Raw genomic sequence first — 26,592 nt, forward strand, 5'->3', positions numbered from 1 at the left:
ATGGGGACGATGAAGCAGCCTTAATAAGCTGCTCCTGTGTGAGACAGGGACAAAATACGTGTTCGTGTTTGTTCACAGAAACAGAATTTTAAAACCTCACCCACCAAGTAGCAGATTGTTATGTTGTACAGCTGAAACTAAGATAACGTGTGTGTCAATTATACCTTGACAAAAAAAATGTAAAAATAAAAAATCACCCTATGTTCTGAGCTCAGCCCATTTCCTGGGTCTCACATTACCGAAGTGAGAGCATTTGGGCCCAAGCGGAGCTCAGTTCTCTGGGCCCAGGTTCCAGGCCGCAAGGAGAAGGGGCGCCTGCCATCCCACGGCGGTGCCACTGAGACCGCGTCCCTCCCCGCAGAGAGGCGAAGGTGCACTGCAGCTGCAAGAGCCTGGCAGGGCTGGTCCCCGGCGTTGGGGGCATGGCCTCCCTCAGGTGCAATGCCAACGGCAGCAAGATCAGCATCCTCCTCAGCAAGGTGAGTCCGCTCGTGCGCACAGCTCCTCCCACCCCTCCAGCTGGCCCTTCTGTGCCCCACACCCGCGCTCTTGACGTCCCCTCCTCCCGGCCGGGCGGAGTGGTGGGGGAGCTTTCTGTCTGGCCTCTCCTCTTGCCTGGGGCCACCCTTCACCTCCCCACCTTCCTTCACTCCCTGTTTCATCAGGAGCAGTGGTTTCTGCTTTGCAGAGACCCTCACCTCTTCCCTTTTCTGCCCTTTCCATCACCCGACTAAATTCTCTGGGCACCAGGGGTGATGACTGTGGAAGGACCTTGGAGCCTCTTGCTTAGAGAGACACACGACGTGGGTGTGAAGGAGGCAGGTGGCTGGGTCGCCTGTTCTGGAGGAGCTACTGCCTTCCCACCCGGCAGTGTCTGTTCATGCTCTCCTCATGCATTCACTCACACGTTCATTTGCTCACTCATTCACTCATTCATTCACTCACTTATTTATTCACTCATTCTCTCACTCGTTCATTCAAGAGTGGATTGCTGGTTGCCCTCCATGTACCACACACTTTGCTGGCCACTGTAAACACAAACTGATCGGTTAAATCGGGGAATCGGCCCCTCCCCTCGGAGAAGCAGACTCGAGTAAATTTTTACAACCATGGTGAGAGCTGAGAGGAGAGGTGAAGGGCTGGAGGTCAGTGGTAGGTGGAACAGCTCTCAAGAGTTCCGGAGGCTTCCAGGGGAGGTGGAGGTTGAGCCCAGGTGTGGGCTCGCCAGGTGGGCAAGTGATGGGGGCACAGCCCCGCCAAGGCGTCAGAGTGCGACCCCGTGGCAGAAGCATGGCTTCACCAAGGTCTCCGGTCACTGGCAGAGGGGGAGGCCCAGGCTGAGTGGTCAGTGGGCGGCCCAGGCTGAGTGGTCAGTGGGCTATCACAAGGTGGAAGATCCCTTGGGGCCCATCACAGCCATACTTGGCTGTAGGGCAGGGAAGGACAGGGTCTGAGAGGAGCTGGGTGAGGAGCCTTTGGGGGACGGAGGGGGGGTCCTGTCTGGTTGTTGAGTTAAGGCATTTGAAGGGTGGCCTGTGGACAGTTAGACACAAGCCTGAGTCTCAGCCAGGAGGTCTGGCTGGAGGTGGGGGTCCTACCAGCCGGAGGCCAGGGTGGACCTGGGGAGGCTGAGGGAGGGGAAGCAGCTGAGCTGATGGGGAGAGACAGGCAGGCACCGCACACCAGGCAGTCCTGGGTCACTCATTCCTTCAGTGGCCAGGACACTGCCCGGGTATCCACACACAGGCAGGAGACACCCACACAGGAGGTAGGCAGGGTATCGGGACGTGGTGCTGGGCAGTCCCGGGAAGGGCATTTTCCTTGGTGCTGGGTGTGGACGCTGGTGAGAAGTGCGGACTGCTAAGTGACCATTGTCTCCGGAGGCCTGATTCTAAAGAGCAGAGCGAGCTTGAGGGAGCTCAACGCTCAGACCAGGGTCAGGAATGCTCGCCCTGGTGAAAGAAAAAATCAAAGAAAGAAAAGTTGAGCTAGGTTGAGGGGGCTTGCAGTGAAAGATAGCTCCCCTGCCCCACTGGCACTCCCCAGGGGAGGAGAGGCTGGGAGAAGCAGGAGGAGGAGGATGGGATGGAGCCCCTCTCCTTGCAGACGGGGCAGGGTGGGTGTGGTGTCTGGGGTGGAGACTGAGTCCTGGACCACCTTACCATGTCCCAGACACTTCGTTGTTTGTCATTTTGCTTAGGGAATTGTGATGACTAGGAGCTTGTGTTTTTATTTAGTCAAACCTATTGATGATTTTTAATTTGTGATTTCTTCCATTGCTTTTAAGCTTACAGTATTTTCTTTTGTCTAAGATATCAGTAATTTTTCATTTTCTTGCCTTTCTTTTCTTAAGTAAGCACGTCCCTTTACCGTCCCGGTATCTGTGGGGATAAAGGTTTAACAGTCTACATGAGTTCTTGGCATTTTGCCCCAACAACCAAGCTGGTTCCCTTTTCTCAGCTTTTCTGGAGCTTCTCTATGGTGTTCACTTCATTTTTACTCACTTGCGTGAGAATTCGTTTATCACAATCTCGGTCCCTCCTTGTGCCCATGGTTAATCCACCTCAGGTAAGATGACATCACACTCACGTCTGTATTAAGAACAGCTAGACAGCCATAGTCGACCTGCACAGTCTGAGAATTTGTCTTCAGTTTTCTGAAATTAGAAAGTAGTAAATCCATAGCCATTTCAGCAGGATGAACGTAAGCTGACGTTCGAATTACGAATGCTGGAGGCCCGCTCATGGGAGCGGCTGGGTGGATGACTCGGGCATCTCTTCCAGGCGTGTGGCTCTCAGTGGGCGGGTACCCTGAGCTCCAGCTCTCTCTTCCCCAGGCTGACAACAGCCCCGATTCCAGAATCTGCTTCTACGACGTGGAAATGGACACAGTGACCATCCTCGACTTCAAGAGGGGACAGATAGATCAGAGAGAGACATTGTCCTTTAATGGACAGGAGACTAAGAAGTAAGATTGTGGTTTGGGAGGATTTTGTTGAAAAAAATGTTGAAAACGATGTTCAGTTACTTGTTGGCTTCGAGGCAGGTTGTTGCTAAGTTTACTTCACCCTTGGAAGAGCTCAGAGATCACGAGTGGTGGAAACCAGAGGTGAAATAGAAACAAACTCCCCTGGTCAGTCGGGGTGGACTTGAGTCTCTAATCTGTTTTCCAGGTTCTAAGGTTCTGGAGTCATGGGGTCAGAACTCGAGCTTCTGAAAGGGCTGCAACTCGAGTGTCCACAAGGGCAGCCTGAGTCTTGGGGCACAGAGGGCCCATCAGCATCTCTGTTGGCATGGAGAGTGTTTCTGAAAACACAGTGGGGCATTGGTGGGTATGCATTCTTCAGGGCATTGATGTACCACGTGTGTGAGGGTCCATCTCTCTCTTTCAGAAGCCAGGCCCTCGCAGATGAGAGGCTGACGAATCTCGTGCCTGTGAGCCACTTCTGGGATCAGAGTGAGCCCAGGCTGTTTGTGTGTGAAGCCGTGCAGGAAGTGCCGGGCGCCCCGCTGCAGCCAATGGACAGGAAGGCCCTGGGCGAGGCCAGCACAGGCCCCACGGTACCACATGCTGTCGCCTTTGTGTTTAGATTGGTGGGGACGTGGCAGGCTCTGTCTTCCCAACATGGTCCACAGGGAAGTTCTGGGGAATGGATTCAGGAGAGCAAGCGCTCACCCCCAGGATGCCGGGGGACACCTATCCCCTCTGGGTTGACACTGAGGGCTGGCCCCACCCTCTGTCACGTGCCATTTTCTCTCGGCAGCTCAGAGCTCTTTATCAAAACAGTTAACATGAACTTACCCCTTGATGTCAGCTCATCCTGTGGGGTCCAGTTACTGAGGCCGACTCCTCAGTCATCCCCCGAACAATGGGCCCCCTCGCCCCTGTCTCCACCCCAATCCCCGGCTTTGCAGGGCCTCCCTCCCCAAAACTGGTGACTCTCGGGCCCAGGACTCCAACACTTTCCAAGTCTTGGGTCCTGCAGGACACCCAGCGATCCCTGAGAAAGCCCGGGGGCTGCATGTGCCTCTCTGTGACCCAGAGGGATCTTTCGTAGGGTCCTCAGTAGGTCAGCAAAGGCCAGCCGGCCCTAGAGCTTCAGGTGACTTGTGTCCCTGCCAAAGGGACTTCCTTCCAGGATGTGAGAGGCTGGATCCCCTGAGGCTACCAGCAGCGGGTTTCCACACCCTGATGTTTTCAGAAGCAAATCGGTCTCTGGGTCTGAAACAGGAGTGGCGAGAGGGGCCCTGTTGGCATCTGTGTCACTGGAGTGGAGACTCAAAGATGAGAGAGAGGGTCTAGTGACGAGCAAGTTGGGGGCACTCGCTCCCACTTGGAGGGTCGGGGCATGGCCGGCGAAGGGCTCCTGGTCTTGGGTGAAGTTGGTGAGGAGACGCAGGCACTCACACAGCAGGGCAGCCACCAGCCCCTCGGCCTCCGCGTCTCCTGGGCAGAAGTGTCTGCGGCCGAGTCCTGCAGGACAGGGTCCCGCCGAGCATCGGCCTCTCCACTGTCCCTGCCCGAGAGCAGAGCAGAGTCTCCATGTCAAAGTCAAGAAACTGAAGGGGCTACTCTTGAAACACGGGAGCTCCTGAGCTTCACTCACCAGCGCGGGTGGAAGGGTTAGTTTTCACCACAAGGTCAGCGAGATGGGTCTAGTGGCTCCCAGGCCGGACGAGGTGTGTCCTCCAGGAGGGGCGTCAGAGAATAGCGGAGCCTGGTGTCGTTGCTGTGTGCCCCGAGGAGGAAGGGGGTTATCTGTGTGCCCATGTGTTGGCCCCTCTACTTTCTTTGTGTTTTATGTAAATATGCCAGCAGTGAAAATGGGATTGGGCGAGATTCAGGAAAGTTACTGCCAAACTAAGACAGAACGTCTCCCTCTGCAGGCAGACGTGCTGGTCCTGTCTTTCTTCGTCTCTGAAGAGCATGGCTTCATGTTGCAGGACAGCTTCCTCCGGCCTCCCGTCTTCCAGACGCTCCTGGGAATCCAAGTGCCCCATTATTACTTCATGAGAAAGGTGGGAGCCTCCATGTGTGCGGCCGTGTCTCAGGCCCTCCTCCCCACCGGGGCTCTTCCGTTAAACAAGCAAACCGTGTGCCCTGATTTGTCGCCTGAGATTCCCGCAGATCCGAGGTTTCTGTGTGGGGAAAGGCAGGCAGGCAGCAGTGCTGCTGAGGGTTGTCCCTTCCGGCGTCCCCCAAAGGCACCGTACCCTTCCACTTTCCTGTCTTCTTTTTAAAAATTCTAGCTGGTTTTTTAAAAGTACGTATTCCTATATTCACTGTAGGAAATGCAGAAGCTTCAAATAAAGAAATAAAGACCAAGGATGCTGCAAATCCCCGTGGTCACAGCCCCCAGAGATGGTTGCTAGGAAAGGCTGGCGGGCAGCCTTTCAGGAGAGGTCTTGTCCTTTGCCCACGTGTGTGTGCGTTACATACACTGGTTGTTTTTATTTTTTTTTATTTTTATTTATTTTTTTGATGTGGACCGTTTTTAAAGTCTTCACTGAATTTGTTACACTGTTGCTTCTGTTTTATGTTTTGGTGTTTTGGCCCTGAGGCATGTGGGATCTTAGCTCTCCCACCAGGGATCTAACCCTCACCCCCGCATTGGAAGGCGAAGTCCCAACCACTGGACCACCAGGGAAGTCCCACGGGTGTGTTTTTAAATTTTTGATCAAACAGGGTTGTTTTCAGCACACACCACCCACCCCCTCCCCCACCGCCAACAAGGGTATTTTGGATGAGTTATTTGCCTTCCCTGGAACCTGGTCTCCACGTCCCCACGGTCCCTCCTAGACCTGAAATCAGCCATCCTCTGCCCTGAGAGGCCATGCTGATCACGGGAGTGGGTGCATCTGGGGGGTAGGGGTGGCGGAATGTCCAGACCAGTTGAAACACTGGCTGAGCCACCTGTTCTCAGCCGGGCGCCAACACCGCCTGCACAGAGGAGGCGTGGCTGCGCTGGGACCTGAAGGCTGCAGCCTGTCGTTCGTGCCTTCCGTTCTGCAGGACTGCGAATGTATGTGCTGGCCGCTGCTGCTCCTATTCTCGTAAAATCTGCAGACTCCTCCCCGTCATCAGCTCTTTGGGCTCCCCTGCCGCGTCTTTCTTTACTGTTGTGTCAGAAGAAGGACTGAAGTATGTAGACTTTTACTTGGATATTTTTTGGCTCTTAGCATAGGGTGATTTAAAATCAACCCTAAACACGAACTCTGTATTTTTTGCCGTTAGCAAGTGTTCCTTTTTTAGCCAGAGGTAAGGGCAGACCCCAGAGGACCCCCAGAGATGGTGGCCCTGCCATCTGAGCTTGGCTATCTCTGCCAGCTCCGGAGCTGAGGCCCCTTGCCTGTGTGAACGGCTGTCTGCTCAGAAGCCAGGACGCAGGTCTCCCCGGGCCCCTCCCAGGGTTATTACTGACCTGAAGAGGTTTGGCAGGAAGGCCCAGGGTGGGCTCTCTGCTCTTTGTTCTGTGACTGTCATGGGCGAGCCATGTGGGTCTGTGGGTCTCAGGCTGTGCTGAAGCCCTCGTGCAACGTGCCTGAGTTGCACAGGCCAGGGTTGCCCCTGGGAACAGTATCCCCAGCCATCGAGGTCGGCAGCGAATAGTCTTTTCTGCACTTTGACTTGTGATCCGATGCAGTGAACTTTGTGAGGCTGTGTGGTTTCGATTCCAGGAGCCCCTGCGCTCCGTCCATGCAGGTTTTCTGAGTTCCCTCTTTTGAATAGACCAGCGCCTCCAGACCAGCATTTTTCTGAATTTCATTCTTATTTAGTGCTTTTATACGTTTTAATTTCTCTTTGATTTGAGACTCAAAACGTAGAGACAGCCTTTGAGCTCCTTCTCTTGGGCGTCTCCCACGTCTTCACGCCTGGGCTTGTTTCCTTCAGTCTGAGCACCATCCTCCCCTCCGCCAGCCCCTCAGCTCTCTTCCCCCCGAGCATCCACTTGGTGCTGTTGGCCCAGCAGAGGCCTGCGTGATGCTCCTCCCTGTTACCTGAGCTTTGCAGTTGCCCCAAGATGTGGTTTTCTTTGTTTTAAGCGACAGCTGTCTGTGTGCTGACACCTCCCACCTCACATGCTCCAGCTTTGTCAGGGGCCTGGCAGGGCGTCAGCTCCTCATTGGGGCAGCACGAACAGTCTTGTCTCCTAATGCTTGCGGTGAGGAAGTATTTCACTTACCTGTGTTTGCAATACAGGAAGTCTTATTCATTTGATCTCTCAGTGCGGGAGAGGAGGGGCCCATGCAGCCTATTTCCCTGAAGCGCCTGGCGTCCCGAGGTTCCTGTCCGCACACTCAAGGGTGTGGTGTCAGTCGAACAGCCCTGGACCCCCAGCTCCCACATGTGTCCAAGGCAGGTGGCTCATCCCCTCGAGAGCAGAACCCAAGGTGAATGCAGACAGGGGGCACCGTGAGCCGTGACCGTGGGTGCACTTGTTTCTGTGAGAATTCCTGCGTGTGCTCGCGGGGAGCAGGGCTCTAATGAGGACGGGGCATCAGACCCACAGCAAGGCTGACGGAGGTCAGGCTGCTGTCTCGTGATTTGTGACACCACAGCAGACAGCAAGTACCACCCCCCATGGTTTTTGTGTCCACATTTTCTGAAGGTTTCCCACTCAGTGCAAAATCAGCCCAAACTTGAGGACTCAGCTTCCCGCCGGATGTGACCCCCCCCACTCGGCCACAAACCCTGACCAGGGCTGCTCTTGGCCTCTGCTTATGCTCTGCCCTGTGCCTGGAGGGTCTCCCCGTCCACACCTGGGTCTGATAAATCCTACCAGGGTTTCAAGGCCCAGATCAAGTACCCCCAAAGTTGGGGGCTACAGTTGAACTTCAGAAGGATCCGTGACAAAGGAGCTACTGGGAACTGAGTCAGAGGCAGGTGGTGAAGGAGTCAGAGTCACAGCAGATACGAAACTGCCAGGGTAGGGGAGTGGGGTCCAAGGAGATGGATCATGAACTCTCTACACGGGGGAGCCTGTGTAATCAGACGAATGGACGCTGCAGGGAGAGAGCAAGCCAGGTGGGAGACCGAGGGGTGTGTGTGCGGATCCAGCCCAGGGGTGAGTGGAGGGCATGGAACCCCGTCTAGCTGGGAGGAGGGAAGTGGACTTGAGAAGGATTTGTGGCTGGAGCTGGTGCAGAAGGCATGGTCCAGACAGTGCACTAAACTGTGCTTGTGCTGGGACCACAGGATTTCCTTCCTCTGCCTGCATTGGGGGTGTGGCGGGGTGGGTGGGGGGCTGCACTAGGTGAAGGTTCTGAGAAGCACCAGCAGAGGGCTCACCACCACTAATCCAGGTTACATTTTGGAAACTTCTACCTGCAGTGATGCTGGCGTCGATTTTAATGCCCTCTGCACATGTACACAGGTCTGACTTGATAGTAAAAGCTCTTTCTAGGAATTTTACAAACGGCCCTGGGAGGTAGGGATTTTCACGCCTGTTCACGGCTGTTGAGCAGCTGATGTTAGTGCCTTAGCGGCTGGCAGGTCCCTGTGCGTTGACAGCCTGCGTCACCCGCTGTCTGAAGCCAGAGCCCCAAGTTCTGCTAACTTCAAGGGGCCTGCAGACGTGCATTGTGTTTGCCGAGAGCATTGCTGAATATGGGGTCTGTGTGCAGAGGGTCCCCGCAGCTGACGAGTACCCCCAGGGAGAGGCCCGGGGTGGGCCCTGGCTTTACAGGGATCCACAAATAAACAGTGCCCTTTGTCGTTCAGCCAGGAGAAGTGGACCTCGAGGACCAGGTGGACTCCGGGTCCCAGCGCATCCCCCAGACAGTGGGCAGGAGGCCCCTGCGGGACTTCGTGGGGCTAGAAGACTGTGACAAGCCCACGCGGGACGCCATGCTCAACTTCACCTTCTTCCTGGCTGTCGGGGACATGGACGAAGCCTTCCGGTCCATCAAGCTCATCAAGAGGTGAGGGTTCTGCTCGCGAGGTGTGCCGCACCCAACTCCCTGTGGCCCTCCTTCGGGTCTCTTCCCTCCCCACGAGTCTCATCGTCGCTGACTCTTCTTGGCGTTCCTGGTGTCTCATGGGTTTTCACTCAAGGGGATGCTGGTGCTGGTGGAAACCTGGTTGTATATGGGCACCTGGCTGGCCTCGCAATGCTCGGTGTCTCGTGGGCTGTGATTTAGTTGTTTTGATTTACTTTACAGTGGACACTTCCTAGTTGAAAGTTCTGCAGTTGCTAAATATTTATAACATCTGTCTGTCCAGGAATAATTGCACTAAACAGAAAAGTTTTTTTTGTTTTTTGTTTTTGGCTGCGTTGGGTCTTCGTTGCTGTGCACGGGCTTTCTCTAGTTGCGGTGAACAGGGGCTACTCTTCCTTGCGGTGCGTAGGCTTCTCATTGCAGTGGCTTCTCTTGTTGCGGAGCACGGGCTCTAGGCACCCAAGCTTCAGTAGTTGTGGCACACAGGCTCAGGAGTTGTGGCTCGCAGGCTCTAGAGTGCAGGCTCAGTAGTTGTGGCACGCGGGGCTTAGTTGCTCCACAGAATGTGGGATCTTCCCGGACCAGGGCTTGAACCCGTGTCCCCTGCATTGACAGGCAGATTCTTAACCACTGTGCCACGAGGGAAGCCCTAAACAGTAAAGGTTTTGATAGTAAACTCTCAAAACGGCAGGCAAAATGCAATTAAAATTGCTCTTAAGTTGTCAATCAAGGGCTACCTATAAGCAGCTTCCTCTCTGTGCCTGTGAAAATTCAGAGCTTCTCAGGAGCATTTGACAGATTTTAATTGCCAAAGAGTAGAAAAACTATTGAAGGGTGAAATTCAAGTGGGAAGAGGACGGGAGATAGGGCACCCCAGCAACCTTCGTCTGCAGTGATGGGTCTGTAACCCAGAAGCAGCCTGAGACCTGGTCTTGGTCCACAGCAGAGGGGCTTTTCCCTGCTGCAGGTGGGCAAGAGGCTTTTGATCAGGGAAGTGAAGAGTGGCTGGAGGCACTTTCCGTTTCATAGGAACTCGATCACAGACCATAGGTAAGCACATGGCCCATGCAGTATATGTAGTCGTGTATGTAACACTGCTAAGACTGTACAGCTTGAGGTGCCCAGGGGAGGAAGGGCAGCCCTTTGGGTCCCCTAATGTGCCGACTGTACCTCTGCCCTGAGCTGCGCTTCTATCCGTGGTCAGCTCAGACGTGCTTTAAGTCATTCTCTGTTGCTTTATGTTTTTTTAAAGCAACAACCGGATCTACCTCTTGCTCTGACTAAAGACAAATTCCTGGGGCAGCGTGGCCTTCGAATTCCAGACTGGTCACCGCACATCGTCTGGGTAGCAAAGCTAAATGTTTCTTAAAGGGTTGGCCTAGTGTGGGGGCAGCAGCCAGACAGTGACCACCCCCACACCACGACCACGGACTTTGCACAGTGCCCACCACTGTCCCTCGTTTCCTGGGCTGGAAGATGCGCTTCGTGGCACGGGAACAAGCAGCTGCGCTCTCAGGGGACTGTCCTCGCGGGTGTGGCCAGGCAACCCAGCCCGGTCCCAGGGGACGTGGACTGGTTTTGAGCCCCTGAGGCAGCTCTTAGGTGCTTGTGTTCAGCCTGGGGCTTAGTCCCTGCTACAGAGTCAGGTCCAGGGCTGCTGGCACCAGGCTGGTGCTGGGAAGGTCTTCTGTAGCCCACCAAGTTTGGCTGGATGCACTGAAGACTTCTCTAGGGAAAAAAGTGAATCAATCTCTGAAATTTTTTAAGCCAATAGACTTTTTCCTTCATACTGTGCCAACTGTGGACCTGCCGTTGTCCAGCCAGTGCTTAGGGTCTGTAGAAACGGGGATTTCTGAACGGAAACATGAGCGAGCCATGAGTGGTCCCCAGCGCTCTGCCCCCTGGCCTGTAAAATGTGTCAGCTCTTCTCTGACTGCTGACCCACAAAGCTACAGAAGAATAAGCTATATTCCTTCACCACGTGGCAGTGTAATGGATAAAACACAAGTTTTAAACCGTGGTAAGAGGTTTGTGTTTTATTTTAACTTAGGAAGATAATCAGGAGTAAATGGACATCACTAACACAGTCCTGTTGTAAAGCCGTAACCATCTGACTGTAAATTCTGAGTCCCTGGAGGAAGATCACGGACAGTTCAGAACTATTCCCTGTGTTCTGCTTTATCAAAGTAAATATGACCCAGGACGCCCCTCTTGGCAGATACAGAATAAATTACTCCTGGGCCAGGGCAGAGAGCGAGGTGGCTGCCATCCCGGATGTGCCTCTCCGGAGCTGGTCTCCAGGACAAGACGTGCGCGAGCGTGAAGTGGGCCGTGGCGGGGTTGGGGGGGTGGGGGTGGGACGCAGCCGGTATGTGGTCACGCCCTGTGTTCGTGTATAACGTAGTGAATGCGTGTCATACATGTGCTCTCATGGGAAGCCGCGCAGGCAGCGCCCTGCTTCTCAGATGGTCCCTGCGGTGGATGGAGCCCCGAGCGGCCTCCCGCCGCCCTCAGCATGGGGACTCCACGTAGTCGTTGTCCAGCCCGCGGCGGAAGCGTGCGGTCAGGGAGCGGCTGATGACGATGACGCGGGGGGCCATGCAGTCCTCCCTCCTGTGCAGGACGTTCCAGATGAGCATGGCCGCAGCCAGGGTGGCCAGCAGGCAGGCCCCGATGTTCAGGTAGCAAGACCAGGACAGGTTGGTGTACGGGCCGATTCTGTAGAACGTCACCAGCCCGATGACCAGAACAAAACCTGCGGATGAAGGACAGGGTGAGACAGGGAGCGGGGGAGGCCGCGGGTCCAGCCGTGGGGCCACTCCCGCTTCTCCTCCCACCCAACCGTGTCCTTCTGGGGCTGAGAGCCCAGCTCCACTCGGTGCCTTGGGGTCGAGCTGAATTTTATGGGACTTTTGGGTCTGGTGGCTGTTGCGGGGGCTGTCTGCTCAATCCTGACCCTGGATGGTCATAGGGGCTCACGTGCTTCCTGTGACCTGGCAGGTGTCAGGCCACTTCCTTGGCCGCCCTCCCCATGGAGGTGACACTGACACCCACTTCCTCACCCCGGACAGTCCAGGGGTAACTCCGTGGAAGGTCCGCTCTGGCTTATAAACGCCTAATTCATTCAAAGTGAAAGCAAACGCAGATATTTTCTAAGTCTTACCTGGAAACAACTCAGATTTGTATTTAACTTAGTTTGAATTCCTGTTTTTAAGAGTTTTCTTATTCTTAGTGTTTGCTTCCAGAGGAAATATTTTCTTTCAAAACCTGAGACGGCGGAGGGCCTGCACATTCGGGGTGGGGGGAGTGGGGGGGAGCTGAACTGTGGCTGAATAGACTCGGCTGGTTCTAGAATGTCCCCCTCACCCACCCGGTCCCCTGCGGGTCTCCCTCCGTCCCCTCCTCTCTCCAGGTGACACGGGGGGTCCAGGACTGTGCACAGCGTCCTGTGTGGACTCAGTTAAGTCGGCTATGTCCCCTCTCGGTCAGCTGTTAATACCGTCACATCGTCACTTCCATAGTTGTATCTTTAAGGAGCTCCAAAGACTTGATTTTATTAGTTCTTACAATAGGAAAACCAGGATTTCGCACCCAAGATCTGTCAGCTAGGCTAACAGGGCACTGATGTTTGAAAGAGTTCAGGTCTGAATCTGGGCTGGAACCCCTGATGGCTGGGACGGGGCAGAGGCCTCACTCCCATCGCCCCATCCCACCCCGTCCTTCTGAGTCTTGTTGAAAGAAGGCACAACAAGCTCCCTGGCTGGCAAAAAATGCCCAAAGACATAGTGAAAACAAGGGAACACATAAAGTACTTTCATTTGCATTACACAAAACACAGGTCCTAACTCCTTCCCTCACTAACGCAAAACTCGGGTGGCACAAAATCGTGGGCAGAGGATGTACTCCTAGCTGGGAGAGAGGAAGGCCAGAAGTTTCTTTTTGCCAGTGTGCATGACAAACAGAATTAGTTATTTTTAACAGAAAGGAAGTATCGAGAAGCTTTCCATGTATAAAAAGCTCCACAAAGTACCATAGAGAATTAGCACAGGGATTAGTCACCATCACCATTGTTTAGGACACGACCGGGGCAGTTAAATGTTTAATTCATACTTTCTGGAAGGCGCAGAAATGCTTCCAGAATGCTTGTGTTTCTAGAAAACTCCAGCCTGTGCCCCAGCACTAAGTCATGACACAGCTATTAGAATCGTCAGCGGGCATCACTGCTGCCCTTTGCTCCGGGGCCACGCCAGGTCATACATGATCTGGTTTCCTGAGGAAAGCCAGGAGGCCACAGGGAGTGGGGGACCAGCATGAACAGATGTGCAGATGTCACAGTGCAGGGCAGGTGGAGGGGCTGCAGCGGGCAGTTCGGCCTGGCCAGAGCCCAGGGCAGGAGACGAGACAAGTCCAGGAGGGGCTGGGAGTCCTGTCTGGACCACGCTGGGCCCCCGAGGGCCTTTGTCCTCCTCAGGCATGTTGGGTTCCAAGAAATTGACTCACCCTGGTCACCACAGCAGAGGGTGGGGCTCCCTGGGCCACCTAGCCAAGGGGTTTGATGATCTCGGGGGAGTGGGGTCGGAGGAGCAACAGGCCACATGGACCAGCCTCCTGGCCTCAGCACAGATCTGCAGCGTCGTCCATCAGAAGGGAACGGGCGAAGGAACTGGGCTTCCGCACAGCCTCCAGGGCCATCAGCTATCTGACATGGGGTTGGTTTGCGTCACTGAGAACAGAAGACCTTGAATTTACTGCAAGGCCGTCCAGTGGAGACTTGGGAATTGTGAGACCCCGACCTGGACAGGGCCTGACTGAGGAAAGCATGGGGCATGCCAGCAGGGCACACACATGGCCTTGGGACCCGCGACCCACTCCCAGGACTACGCCCGAATGAGACCCTGCTTGTCACAGGTCACAGGAAACGTGACCGGGACCCCACATCAGAGCATCTGAAATGCGCATCCTTGGAGACGAGGTGCTGGGCCACGGGCCACGGGGGAGACACAGCTGCTCTGTGCTCGGTTCAGACAGGCCCAGCCAACGGGCGGCCACCACTGACCGGGGCCGGAGGCAGCGCACATGGGCTTCTCGGTGTCACTTGTGTGTCTCCTGAGTCCTTTGTACATAAGGTTCATAGTAAGGCAGTTAGAATATTCTAGAAGTGCAACTAACCTTACAGTCTTCTATTAACAAGCACTTCCTAAAGCGTGTCACGACTCTGGCCACGTGCCTCTCGTTGCCACGTTCCCACGGCTGCGCTGGTCGCCCTGTGGAGGCCGTAGAGGACACGCTTTAGCGTCTCCCGGCCCTCAAGACACGCCTGGCCTTGAGTCTTCTCACACTGCGTGCTGGTCCCCCTGCCTTTCCTGGCACCACCATCCTGAGCTCCATCTGCCTGGTGGGAGGGCGCCTCCCGTCCTCCTGTCCTGGCCCCTGAGCGCTCAGTTGGGCAGTCACCCACCCGTTGATCCAGGCGCCCCCGTTTAGGATGAGGGCTGTGGGGGTGGGGGTGGGGGAGGCGCTGCTCCCTTCAGGTGGGGAACACCCACCCACTTGCCAGCATCAGGGCTACTATGGTTCTTAAGATCACATCGTCCGTTTTTTTGGAAACGGGGCAGGCTGTTGCTTTGTTGCCGTTTTACTCAGCTTATTAACTTCCTCCGTATGTTCAGCTGTATGGCCTACAATGGAGAAGACTCTTTCTTACGTCACAAGATGAAAGAAGTATGAATTCACATGTGAACAGACAGCCGGGCACAGCCGGGCACAGCCGGGCACAGCCACCCACGTCTGCAAAACCAGCGGGAAGAGTGGTGGGGGTGACAGGCTGGGGGAGCGCGGAGCCTCTTGGAGGGACTTTTTTTTTTTTTTTTTTGCGGTACGCGGGCCTCTCACTGTTGTGACCTCTCCCATTGCGGAGCACAGGCTCCAGACGCGCAGGCTCAGCAGCTATGGCTCACGGGCCCAGCTGCTCCGCGGCATGTGGGATCTTCCCGGACTGGGACACGAACCCGTGTCCCCTGCATCGGCAGGCGGACTCTTAACCACTGCGCCACCAGGGAAGCCCTTTTGCTTTATCTTAGTTCAACTTGGAACACGTACAGTCAGAGAAGGGATATGCTTCCCTAACATAAAAAAAAATACATTTATTCCTGCAGTAGGAAAATACAAAGAACTGACTGGAACAGTGGGCCCAGGGGCTGGGCCGTGGGTGGATGTCACAGTGGGGCTGGCTCAGGGACAGGTGGACTCTGCCCTGGGCCAGTGGGGGCGGTGTGGCCTGAGCAGATGCATGGGATGCGGGGACCAAGCATGTGCCACGCGGCAATGGCAGAAAGCCACAGAGACGCGGAGAGGCAGCGGCTGCCTGCGCTGGCCGTGTGGGCACATCCTCCTGAAATCAAACTGGCCTTTTACTTTGATAAGGTTCTCTCGCCACCGCCAGCCTGAAGTGCAGTTTCTCCATTCTCCTGACGTTCAGGTCCCCTTTCTCCTGAATTTTTCAGTGACATCGCTGTTTGTACAGAAACGAATCTAAGGGGAGAGTTTTTAGCAAATGCACGGACTTCTGCACGTGGAGTCAATTCCGTCCTCATGAACTTGTTGTTTCCAAAGCAAATAGTCCCTTTCTGTGAGCCGGCGGCTGTGGCGCTGTGGTTCACAGCGCCCTCTCCTCTATTCCTTCCTGCCGGCTTCCCAGGGCTCCACTGGCGGTCACAGGCCTTCCTCTGGAGTGGCCATCAAGCACACGCAGGGCCCACAGGTGGGAAGAACATGTGGCTGAGCCCTGAGCCCTCAAGCAGCACACCTGCCTCAGCATCCACAGGGCAGCGCTGGCCAAGGCCCTGGAACATGTACAGAGCACTTGAGGCTCAGCTGTGAGCAGCAGAAGGTGGGGACAAGTGCCTCCCCCTTAGGGAGAGAGTCTAGGGAAGGAGAAGGTGACACTCCCCAGGGTGCGGGGGCAGGACTGGGCTTGGGAAGTGGGCTCAGAAGACAGGAAAGCGAAGTGTCTGGCCCAAGCCAAGTGCTGCTTTGTAGTAAAGCACAGAAAGTGGTATGTTCCTATGAGCAGGTTTGCGAGAACAGCATGATCTCCACCAGCTCATGAGTTGCCAAGACAGACACCGTGCATCACCCCGACTGACCTTTGGGACGATAAAGTCAGCCTTCTCACGGCGCGGAGTAAGCGGCCCTTAGGGTGTAAGTTTTTCATCATAAGAAAAAGTCTTAGGATTTCCAGAAGTGGAGAGAGGAAGCCTGCAGACGTGAAGCCCACAAGGTCCACGAAATGCCGCTCTTGAAATCGTCCTGCTGGGTCTGAGGAGGGGTGGGCCAGGCTGGGGCTGGTGGACAGCTGCTGTGACCCCAGCGAACACAGTGCTTTCACAGGGTTTTCAGCTTATGGGTGGGGGTGGAATAAGGGACTGAAAGGACTTTTTTCAACTTTAAGGTAAATTAAAATCACACTCGGAAAATTCTGCAAAGAAATTGCAAACTATTGCATGCGGTGGCCTGAGTTCAGCAGAGCAAACCTGGTGAAATGGCTGGTAGTCACGCTGTTGCCCTGCAAGAGCAGCGTTTCCTGGGTTCTCCCTGGCGTCTGGGACAGCGCCCTTTGGAGCCACAGCCCTGAGAAGCGGGGGCCGCCCTTTCACAGACCCGGGCTGGGCATCACGCAAGCGTGGTGGAAACGGCCAGAAACGGCTGTGGGATGAATGGGCAAGCGGCCGGCCTCCTGTCTCCTCCCGCTGGGGTGTTGCTCTCCGGCTGGTCCCGGCCTCCCGGGGAATCCGTGTGCTTCCCCCCTTCACGAGCACCTCTCTCCCCCCGCCCACCCTCTGGCCCCAGCACTGGGGACTCAAGGTTCCCTTGCATAACAGGTACCAGCAGGCATTTCCCCCTCCTGGGACAGGATATCCTGGCGCCCTTCAGTCTCTCCCTGACTGTTTAAAACAGACCAGAGCACAGGAAAAAACCTAACTCTAAAATTAGCAGTGTGATAGAAGAAAGGCACAGAGCTGTGTTCTGTACTGTTTGTCAATGAAACAAGTCTAAACAGGGCCAAATGCATTTCCTTTTTGGGCACAGCAGACCCACTGGGGGTAACCGTCGGACACCACGGGGAGAGGGGGCCTGCGGAGGCAGAGGGACCATCTGAAGTGCCACAGGTGCTGCTCGGGGCTTCTGGCTTTTTCCGTGGGCCTCTGCCTATCTGACGGTTTTTGGACAGAGCCTGGTCCAACCTTTCCAGAGGCTGTGCTGGCCTGGAAATACTCAGGAAAGCAGCATGTGCCCCCAGCCCCCACTTGGCCAGGACAGCCCCTGACCCCCAGACCTTTGGCAGTGCCCCCCAACCCCCACCGACTGATGCAAGACAGTTTGATTTTAGTTAATGGGGGTTCCCCTGTTTCCATTTTTTTGGTGTGTTATTTGGAAACAATATTTTGTTCTAAAACAAGAGTTTACAGAAAGTAAGACGTCAGTTTTGACACCAAACCCACAATATTTTTTCTAATAATTCTAAATAAGTGTCTCAAAGAAGTTTCTTAAGAAATGCAATGACAGATTTGATCATCCTGCTAGGAGGAGTTACTTTCAGAATCAAGAGCTGTTACTTTTATTCCTTTAATGCCACTAAAATATCTTTCTAATCCAGCTTTTCCAATCACGTTGCAAAATCTTCCACTTCCTTCTTGAAGGGATGGAATTTCAGATGATCCCACGTGAGAGAGGTGGGTGGTTTCAGTGAGGCGAGGAAACTGCTTGATTTACAGCCCTAAGGTCAGCAGAGGGCAGGTGGGTGATTTTCCTACATGTGTGGCATTGGAATGTCCGTGTTTTTCCTCACAGTCCTAGAGGAGGGAGGAGGTGGAGGTCCGAGGTCCCGCTTCATGTACCTGGTTAACTCTCAGAATTGCCCCAGGCAGGGTGGGCATTACCCCATTTTGCAGTTGGGTGAACTGAGGTGTGGCTTTGCCCCGTTCACATGGCTGGTAAGCCGTAGGGCCGGACACAGTTCTGTTCTCCTGACATCAAAGCCTGCGCTCTTTCCTAGGCCTTGGCGACGCCCTCCGTCCTGCCCGGCCACAGGGAAGTGACTGGCCTTCTGTGAACAGGGCCTGTTTCCGAGTCCCACCCGGCACTTTCCAGCACGAGTGCTGCCAGCCTGTCAGCTGCATTCTGGAAATTGTGTTTCTCCAGGACGATGAGGGCCGGGATCCATTATTCCCCAAGTGATTCACTCGTATTTCCTGCCGTTCCTCCCGCCGCGTGTGTTGAAACTGCACCCTCATGGTTGGGACACTGCCTTCTCCACCGAGCCGGAGAGGCAGGCGGTGGGCTGGTGACGTCCTGGCCCTTCCTCTGTCCCATCAGCCACCCATCTGACCTTCCCCATAGGCAGCAGGAAACCTGAGCTCCCAGGTTCCCGTGATCGTTAAACCTGGGCCAGTGAGGCAGGCAGAGGGAGACGGGAAACCAGCACAGACGCCCCTCCGCTCTCTGGGGTGCCGGGTGGACGCTTTGGGGCTTCCATGGTCATTGTGCAGAGCCTCCTGGAACAGTTCCATTCATCATCCACGGCACTGCTGCACTCGCCCTGTGAAGACTACAGTGCCCAGGCCCTGCCCCATTTCACCCTGCGGTCGCCCCCAGAGGCCGAGGTGGCTTCTGGATTGTTTGCTGATGGCCAAAGCCTCGCTGCTCTCCCCCACACTGCCCCCATCACGCTTTTCTGGCCCTAGTGTTGCATGTGCGTCCCTGTGTGCTTGGCGGGGTCCTCCACGCTTTGTCTGTGCTTCTTACAGGAGGGCCCTGCTCACCCCAGCCAGGCCCCAGGAAGCTGCATTTATAACCAAGCATGCAGGTCGCCGGCTGGGAACCATGTGTGCCCAGAACTCCCCGTCTGCTAACCGTTAGCCAGGAAGGCCATGGAGGCAGGCAAGGGGTCAGAAGGGCGCCCCCCTCTGCCCATGTGCCCAAGTGCCTGCAGCAGGCTGCTGCACCCTCATGGGAGGAGCGTGAACCCAGGCTGCCTGCCACACAGGCTACAGAGGGGCAAAGAAAACACCAGATGCCGAAGACTTTGGAAAGCAAAGCAGGTCACCGTGAGCCTCGGCACCTTGTCTTAGATGGGAAGGGCCGGGAGGCCTTGAGCAAACAGACAGAAACCCATCTGGTTGCACCTCAGCGCTCCGCCCCTGTGTGTATTTCTGTTTTGCTGCTGCCCACAGTGACGGGTGGGGTGGGAGCGTGACCCACAGGGGTCACCATGACTTTAGAAGCCACAGCCAACCTGCCAGCCCTGACAAGAGCTGGGGATGCGGCTGCTCAGCCTGGCCGGGACCGGGTGAGGATACTTACTTGCCAGCTGGAACGCAGCGGCCATGGCCTCCTCCCAGCACTGGGAATCGGGTGACATCAGGGGCAGGCCCGTCAGCCCCAAGACGAAGGTGAGCTGGCCTGCGGCAAGTGCCGCCGTGGCCACCAGGTTGCAGGCTCGCATCATGTCGAACTGCACTGTGAGGGGCCGGAGGGAGAGAAGCAGGTGGTCAGCACGGGCGAGCCCGCTCGAGACTGGGCTGCCTGCCCCTCCCGGGACTCCTCCCTCCGTCTCAGCGAGTCTCACCACTCCCTTCCCAGCCCCCACCTGCCCCTGGTCCCTGAGCAAGGCATTTGGAGGCTGTGCACACAGGGCAGAAGGAGGATGGGGCAGCCCGATGCTTGGACTGCAAGGGTGGGGGCCATGGAGGTGTCATCAAGAGGCCATCAGGGGAGTCAACTTTCCCACCCATGTGCTGGAGGGCAAAGCCGTCCACCGTGAAGTCAGGCCCCTTCCCTGTGGTCCTTCCATGCTGTAAAAGTGCCCCCGCCCCCCAGGCTTCAGGTGCAGCGCTGTCTGATTCATTCTCTGCGGGCAGGTGGCATTCACATTTAGCGCTTGTGGAGTCCAGAGTCTCGTGGGGGCGTTGTGCCGCTTCCTGCCACGGAGGGTCAGCTCCTCCTGCCCAGGGGTCTCGACCTGCTTCCCGCTGGCCTCCCTCCTGCTGTCCGGGGCTTGAGGGGTTTCACCCTTCCCAGATCCCAGGCCTGGCTCTGGACTGTGGTGCAGGGGCCTCGGGCTGCTGCGAAGTCAGAGCAGCCCTGAGGGTGGAGGGGCAGAGGGCTTCTGGAAGGAGAGCCTGGCACCGAGGGCCAAGGAGCATTCCCAGGCAGACAGATGGACGGACGGTGCCTCTGCCAGGGCTTGACGCTGCCTGTGACACTCTCGCCTGCTCCTTGCGCGGCCGCACACGCTCCGTGGGCCTCACTGCCAGGTGACCGAGCGCTCATGTTCTGGGTTCTGTAGTCTTCAAAGTTACCACAAAGCATAGCTGCAGTCGCTGGGAACCCTGACCCTTTAAAACTCAGGGAGACGAGGAGCCGGGGGTGGGCGGTGCAGCCTGGTGAGCACAGGGCTTCTGGCAGTGGTGTGGCAGCAGCTCCGGAGCAACTCGAAGAAAGGACAGAGGCTGGGCCGGAGAACAAAGTGGGCTCCCCGCACACAGGCTCAGACCCCTCCTCTCCCCCAAGGCTGGGGCGGCAGGGCTGCTAGCGCTCGAGATTTGCAGAAACCTTCCTGGCTGCTCATGAGGTCTCGCGTCCCCGTGGGAGCAGGAGGACACGCGGCTCCTCTGTCAGCACGGGGGCTCCGGTTGCTCGGGCCACAGACTCTGGAACACCAGCTGGCTTCCCATGGAGGCTGCTGTTCATCACACTCTTCCTGCCTTTTTCACGCTGTTTTCTTTGCAACAATTTTTATCCTTCAAACGCCCATACAGAAGGTCCTGCTACTCTAAGAGGTCATAGAGTTTGGAAGTGGAGGTGGCCTCAGAGATGAGGGCTGTTAAAACGTGATGGGTGTTCACAACACAGGGCAGAACCTGGATCCATTCTGGGCCCAGGAATGTCCTTCCGGTTCCAGGGCCCAGCCTCGCAGGCAAGGAAAGACGTGCACCAACGGGCTGGCCATGCCGGGAGTGTCTGCGCTGCAGTGTGTTGGTGCTGGCACCACGAGGCCCTGCCCTCCCGGTGGCCCCAGCGGCTCTGAGCGCTCAGCCCCATGCCACACACCCTGGCAGCAATCCACCCTCCAAGCATTCGACCTGGGCCGCTGCCTAGTACCCAGTTGCCCGAGGCTGTAAAGGCTGAGGTGGCGGACTCTCCCCTTGGCCATGCCCCCTTTCCCAGCCACCCAGAGGGGACCAGTCCTCACTAGCACCCACCAAGCCTGGACGTTTGACGGGTCCTCACACTTGCTGTGTGCGTGGCCTGGGCAGCAGCACTGGGCTTTGAGGAGCCATGAGAACGTGGCCGTGAGTGTCTGCTGGCTGGACAGTCGCTGTGCCCCTTCCCACCCCAGTGCCCTGTGAGGCTGCCTCCCAGGAGACAGCAGCGGTCACCCCAGGAGATTTAATTACGTGTTTATTCACGTCCCCCCTGGCTTCAGGGCAAGGACACAGGTGCCCGACAGAATGCACAAAACTTAGAGAGATGAAAAGTGGCAGAGAGAGCGGGGGCCAGAAAGCAAGACTGACCCCCGTCCAGGGCTGTGAGGTACCTCCAGGCCCACACCTGATGAGTAACAAAAATCACAGCCGCCGCACATGCCCAGTGAGCCAGTGTGGGGAAGGGCCTTGTCCTCGAGGACGGGACCTGGCGTGACATGGGGGCAGCTGGAGGGCCTGACCCAGGGTCGTCCCCTGACCCAGCATGCTCGGGACACCCTCACTAGAGCTTGTTACGTTGGGGGACGGTGGTGTTGGCCCAATGCGCCAAGTGGCTCTGGCTCAGCTCTGCGGGCTCTGCCAGTACTTGGGCACAGAGCCGGCAGGAGCATGGCTGCTGTCCCTGAGAGCTGCCCTGGCCACCTGCATCATGTCTGGAATCTCTAGGGTGAAGCAACACGAGTCTCGCCCCCTCGGTACCCCCACACAGGGCTCGGGATGGACAGACGGAGGTGATTCCATGGTCGAGGCCACCCACTCCTCCCTGTCCCTAGCCTGGCTGGAGGCTGGACCATCGGGTGCAAAGCCTGGGCTGGGGTTTTGCATGAGAGCTGATGAGACTGGGAGCTGGTTTGATTGAAGGGGGCAGCCCAGAAACCAGGCCAGAAGCCCCCAGCTCCGGAACCCCCGGGGCAACAGTGCTCCATCCCCGGGAGCTGGTGAGACATCTGCCAGCCCCTCTCCCTGGTCTCAGCCTCGTTCACGAGAAGCTCCAAAGACATTTCCCTTGTTCTGGGAAAACCTCTGATGCTCAGGGCATCATTAAAGGTCAGCTGCCACAAATGCCGTGTTATGGCAGGAGGATGTTTTAAAAGTTGTTCAGGGGACTTATCAGGTGGTCAGGGAGGGACAGCAAACGAGGGCAGGTGAGCGGGGTGCTCGGGACATGCAGCAGGGTGGCTGTGCGGTCTGGAGGCAGAGAGCGTCCCGGCCTGTGTCTTCCTGGCCTGACCTGACCCGACCCGACTCAACAAGGGGGCGGGGGGGACAGATGCCCGGAGGGGGCACCTGTGCGGCATTGGAGGCCTTGAGCCCAGGGCAGGGGCTGGGCTGACGTGGGGCCTCCCCCCCCGGGGGGGGGGGTTGGTCTGTGGCGGGGGGGGGGGTTCAGTGCACTTGTGGGGTGGGAGAGGCGTGGCCTGCGCGGAGCCCACGCTAGAGCCCCAGTCACTGGCTTTCACTGCTCCTCAGGACAGACCTAGAGCCCAGAAGGACCAGTCTGACCGGCAGGTCACAGCGACCCAAGTTCAGCTGACCTACCTAGCCTCCCACAGGCCCCTGATCTGAGAGCTCACAGAAGCTCATTGATTCATTCAGGCTCCTCGCCCTTTTTTGTTTGTTTTGTTTTGTTTTTTTGCGGTACGTGGGCCTCTCACTGTTGTGGTCTCTCCCATTGCAGAGGACAGGCTCCGGACGCGCAGGCTCAGTGGCCATGGCTCACGGGCCCAGCCGCTCCGCGGCATGTGGGATCTTCCCGGACCGGGGCATAAACCCGTGTCCCCTGCATCGGCAGGCAGACTCTCAACCACTGCGCCACCAGGGAAGCCCTGCCCTTTTTAAGGGAGGTTGTGGCTCTCTGCTTGCAAAGGGGGGGGCGCGGGCTGGCAAGCCAGCCACTCCTGATGGAAGACACCCCCAGGCTGTGCTGCGAGGGGTCCACGTGCAAAGACGGGTTCACGTCCCCTCGGGGACCTGAACGGAGCCACACGCCTCCTGCAGCCTCAGTCTCTTTGCCTGTGAAGTGGAGGCAACATTCCCCCACTCCCATTCCCTCGTGGGTCAGGATTCTGAGGGCCATCACGCCTGAGTTGAGTGAGGTGTGCCCTCTGGAGCAGCCAGCAGAGGCCTGGCCGGAGCCATGTTTTCCCAAGGACAAGTGTTGTATTCAGAACAGGTGATGCAGTCTACATGTTAGACTCTTGTCTGCAGTTTTAAAGGGTCGTCACTGGGGAGACCTTTGCCCATCGGCTGCTGTTGCCATGTGTCTACACATTAGGTGACAAGCGTTTTCATATTTATGAACCTTCTTTCCCGTACACTCAAACCCTACCCCCCTTTCAAAGTCAAGTTCCCACCTTTCAGAGCTGTAATGGACCCTGTGCCGGATGTGACAAACCAGACAGGACCACTGGGCAGAAGGGAGCCAGGCCCCTGCTCGCAGGAGTCGGCTCTTCTCTGCCCTCTGAAGGCCATCAGTCTCCCAGTCTCTCCTGGGCATCCCACCTACAGGCAGTTCCTGGAGCGTCTCCCTCTATGCTGCCCACTGCATTAACGACCCTGACAACTGTGGAATGAAGTCCAAACCCAGCCGCATGTTTTTAAGCTTCTTGTTTATTTTACTCATTAACAATCTTTATTTTCCACCAGGAAAAACATATTTTCCTTGCTTTGGTTAATGTATCCGTACTGTAGCTATGCATGACGGCAGAGAGAAAGCCCCCTCCTGCACAGGAAGAATTCTGTACCAAAGGGGCCGGAGCAGGGTGAGCTTGGAGCTTGGGGCTCGCTTGGGTCCCCAAGAGCCAAGGTTGCCCCTGTGAGCAGAGCACCCATCACCCGTCAGCAGATGTGCCCGCATCCACAGCCGCTTTAAAGGAGGAAGGAAAATAAGCAGACTTACGTTTGACGGTGCCTCGCGACTCCTGGAAGCCCGCCGCCTCAGAGCCCCAGCCCAGGGCCTCGCAGTCCCGCGCGTCCGCCTGCCCGGGCCTGGCCCCCGGGCTTGGCCCTCCCCTGGCCCTGTCCAGCCAGCAGGACCGCCACAGCCCCACGCTCCGCCTGCGCCCGTCCTCCAGCGTCTGGTACACCCAGTTGGGGGTGAAGGCCGCTGCGTTGTTGAGAATGAGAGAGACGAGGGCCACCAGCACGGCCGTGGCCACCACTTTCTGGACAGTCATTGCGGACTGCGGTGCCGTCCCCTTGTCGTGGAGAAAGTCCCAGTCCCAGTCGGTCAGCTGCTGTCACCAGGGGTGGCTAGAGGACATCACCGCTCATGCTTGGAGGTGTCAGGAAGGCCCATGCGACAGGTGCGGGGGCGCCCGCCTCGCGGCCCTCCTTACCCTCCTTCCTGCACCTGGAGCAGGGCCAGGCCTGAGCTGAAGCCTTCCGAGCTGCCCATCCTGGGGAGGAAGCAGGGGCACCAGCGAGAGTCCAGAGTCGTGAGCGCGCCGTCTTCCTGGGAGGAGGAGGAGGCGAAGAGAACAGAAATCACTTGCAAGGCAGGCAGCAACGCGGGATGCCTGGGCCTCACTCTCAGGACCAGTGCGGAGCAGGGCTCTGAGCAGGGCCGCTGGGAGCAGCGCAAGTGAGCCACTGGGGCCTCCGCTGCCTGAGCCCCTTCCCGGTGCCTCCGCCACCCAACAGCTGGTCCTGGAAAGCAAACGGGTTGCTGCAGGGATGCGCGTGCGTGTGTGAGTGAGTGTGTGTGTGCCTCGCGCCTGCGTTTTCCCCCTGTCTCTCAGCAGAGAGGAAATGGTTGTTTTTGAGGCTGTTTTTGGTGAGCTGGAGGGCGTAGCCAACTGCAACAAATAGCAGCCAGACACTAACAGGATGTGTTTCCTGATAGGAAAGGCAGGGGGGCCTTCTTCTGGAGGCCTGCTCCGGGACCCTCCCCCGCCCTCCCCACCTTCCCTGAAAGTGGAGGCCAGGGATGCCAGCCTGGCAGGCCCACAGGCCCCGCTGTCTGTCTCGACCCGGTGGCTCGGGGCGGGCAGGGCGCTGGTGACCAGTCGCCCACCTTGGGGACTGGGCATCCCCCAGCCATCGGTCACTCCCCCAGCATATGGGTGCCATGCACCCATAGGTGCGCAGCAGAGAAGGGCCAGTGTGGTGGGGAGGCCCCTGGACTCCTCCACCTCCCAGCTGAGACCCTCACCCATACTTGGAGACCTGCCAGAGCAGGCCATCGTCCTTGAGGTGCAAGAGGCTGGGTTCTGGACGAGCCGTGCACCCGGCGAGGCCTGAGGGCCTGGGCCCTGTCTGCTGCTGACGGGGTGTGTGTGGGCAGCAAGGGCCCAGGTCCTGCACTGGGTGCCCTGCCCTGTGTCGCATAAGCCATCAGGCTGAGGGGCGCTCAGAGAGATAGTCATCTGCTCTGCTCAAATTCTCTGGGCTGCGACTCATTCAGCCCGGGCCTGTGCTGAAACCAAACTGGTCTGCCCTGGAAGTTCCCGCTCCAAGTTTACATTCCTAAAAGGCAGGGGGTCTTTGGAGAATCAAGGTTCTCAAGAAACATCTGTCCATCAGCTCCCGGAGGAATTTTATGTCCTTTGGATTTTTCCCACCAGAGCTTGTAGCAAACCTGTCAGCTGAGTTCTTGCCACTTTCCCTCTTCTCTCGGCTGTGCCAGAAGCGGGGCTGCCCCCTGCTCCCCCTGCTCTCGCTCCAGCCGCTCTGTGGGTGGGGAGGCATCTGGGGGTCTGTCAGCTCAGAAGACCCTGTGGGAGGGCACCCGCTCTGAGGACTAGGGCTGGGGCTCCTGTGCACACAGTGCAGTAGATCGCCTCGAAAAGGAAGTTTTCCTCAAAGTTTCCATTAAAAGAGCGTTGATTTCCCTCCTTACTCATTAGAATCGCTTATCCTGAGCCAGTCTTTAAGTGGCTAATTTCCGTTGAAAAGCAAGCAGGGGGTTTCAGGAACTGTAGCCCCTGCTTTGCTTGTCCTGGGAACAGCCGTTGGGCCATCCAGCTCTCTCCCAGGCTGGGCGGGGAGCAGGCCGGGCCACCTGCTGGGGCTCCTATTGGACCAGCCCCAAGCCTTGGGCTTGGGTGGAGTGGACAGCTGGGCTGGGGAGGGGGAGGGTGGCCGGCCTGGGAGCAGACCTTGAGTCAGGATGACCGAGTCCTCCAAGGACCCCCTCATCCATCGTGTGCCACCCCAGGGGCCCTTCCTGTTCTCCGCGGTCCAGGTCTTTGGCCCTGTCAAGGCCTCCCCTGCTCCTTCACGCGGACAAGCAGCAGTGTTGTCTTAGAGCAGAGACACACGGGAGGTTTGGACACAGCGTGTATGCCGCTTGGTGGGATGTGAAGCTGGGAGTAGTCAACCACTGCTCCGTCCCACCAGGGTCTCCACAGAGCAGCCCAAGAGGAGGGTCCTCTGGCTCGCTCTGG

General features: G+C 57.0%; 2 protein-coding genes across 9 annotated transcripts in view; one reads left to right on the forward strand and one right to left on the reverse strand.

Annotated features, from left to right (window-relative positions):
• Positions 1-26,592, forward strand: part of IFT140 (intraflagellar transport 140) — a 70,488-nt gene that overhangs the window by 28,913 nt on the left and 14,983 nt on the right. For all 8 annotated transcript variants that reach the window (XM_022594435.3, XM_089896409.1, XM_089896407.1 and 5 more), the window contains 5 exons: positions 362-479; positions 2,837-2,967; positions 3,392-3,560; positions 4,887-5,018; positions 8,722-8,921. In XM_022594435.3, coding sequence (XP_022450143.1) covers positions 362-479; positions 2,837-2,967; positions 3,392-3,560; positions 4,887-5,018; positions 8,722-8,921 — 750 coding nt within the window. The remainder of the gene's footprint in view (positions 1-361; positions 480-2,836; positions 2,968-3,391; positions 3,561-4,886; positions 5,019-8,721; positions 8,922-26,592) is intronic.
• Positions 4,067-24,944, reverse strand: TMEM204 (transmembrane protein 204). The gene is made up of 3 exons (XM_022594441.3): positions 24,105-24,944; positions 19,302-19,457; positions 4,067-11,694 (listed from the first exon to the last, which is right to left on the reverse strand). Exons 1-3 carry the CDS (start codon positions 24,379-24,381, stop codon positions 11,450-11,452), a joined length of 678 nt encoding a protein of 225 aa, XP_022450149.1. The 5' UTR covers positions 24,382-24,944; the 3' UTR covers positions 4,067-11,449.

This window comes from Delphinapterus leucas, chromosome 15 (assembly GCF_059928025.1).
Source record: "Delphinapterus leucas isolate spDelLeu-1000000601 "Yukka" chromosome 15, BTC_Dleu_Yukka2, whole genome shotgun sequence".
In the NCBI taxonomy this organism is placed as follows: Eukaryota; Metazoa; Chordata; class Mammalia; order Artiodactyla; family Monodontidae; genus Delphinapterus; species Delphinapterus leucas.

Bases quoted from the DNA above. Each gene is read 5' to 3' on its own strand.
- TMEM204 (XM_022594441.3), bottom strand. From the start codon at position 24,381: ATGACTGTCCAGAAAGTGGTGGCCACGGCCGTGCTGGTGGCCCTCGTC. The intron at 19,458-24,104 runs GTAAGTCTGCTT...GGCCCCTCACAG, and splicing joins GTCGCGAGGCACCGTCAAAC to TGCAGTTCGACATGATGCGA. The intron at 11,695-19,301 runs GTAAGTATCCTC...CTTCATCCGCAG, and splicing joins CGCTGCGTTCCAGCTGGCAA to GTTTTGTTCTGGTCATCGGG.